The sequence below is a fragment of the Eimeria mitis genome, genomic scaffold (genome assembly GCF_000499745.2).
Source record: "Eimeria mitis Houghton genomic scaffold, Emh_scaff1719, whole genome shotgun sequence".
In the NCBI taxonomy this organism is placed as follows: domain Eukaryota; phylum Apicomplexa; class Conoidasida; order Eucoccidiorida; family Eimeriidae; genus Eimeria; species Eimeria mitis.
Window position 1 is genome coordinate 2836 of NW_013570035.1, and position 651 is coordinate 3486.

At 52.8% G+C, this 651-nt stretch overlaps 1 protein-coding gene across 1 annotated transcript in view; it reads right to left on the minus strand.

Moving 5' to 3' along the window:
* EMH_0042330 (uncharacterized protein) overlaps positions 1-651 on the minus strand; it is a gene marked incomplete at both ends in the record, with an annotated part of 4308 nt that overhangs the window by 1369 nt on the left and 2288 nt on the right. The window contains 2 exons of the mRNA XM_013495723.1: positions 1-84; positions 200-642. Coding sequence (XP_013351177.1) covers positions 1-84; positions 200-642 — 527 coding nt within the window. The remainder of the gene's footprint in view (positions 85-199; positions 643-651) is intronic.

A 651-nucleotide genomic window follows, 5' to 3' on the forward strand; every position in this document is an offset into this window, starting at 1 on the left:
TTTTTTGTGAGTTTCTTTGAGCGCATGCAGCAGTGTTGGGGTCCATAAAGAGGGGGGTACCGCTGTAGCAGCTTCTTCTTTCTCCTATAAACCCAACAAAACCAAAATCAGCTAAATATATTTTTCCTTTTTTAGATATTAATATATTTTCGGGTTTTATATCGTAGTGAACCATACGCAGTGTATGCATGCGGTGTACAGACACAAAAAAAGAGAAACATAGCTGCTCCAGAGCAGCCATAGATGGGCGTTTGTAACGAGGTATCATGCTGCTGCTGCTGCTGCTGCTGCTGCTGCTGCTGCTGCTGCTGCTGCTGCTGCTGCTGCTGCTGGGGAGGGTTTCGCTTGGTGGGGGCAGCAGAGTGGTTCCGTCCCCCGCCATAACATCTGAGAGGATGAGTATAGGGTAAAACCCAATCCCCCCTTGTATATGAGCTTTCTCCTGTATCTCCTGCTGCTGCTGCAGCTGCTGCTGCTGCTGCTGCTGCTGCTGCTGCTGCTGCTGCTGCTGCGGGGGTCTGAGGGAACCGGTGAAGGAGGGTAGGGCCCACCCGTTTCTGGTGGCTACCTCTCTGGTTGTAGCGTGCTGCAGCAGCCTGCCCCCCCCTCGCTTCGCTCTATCTACTAGCTGCTGCACCCCGTCTGTCTCTG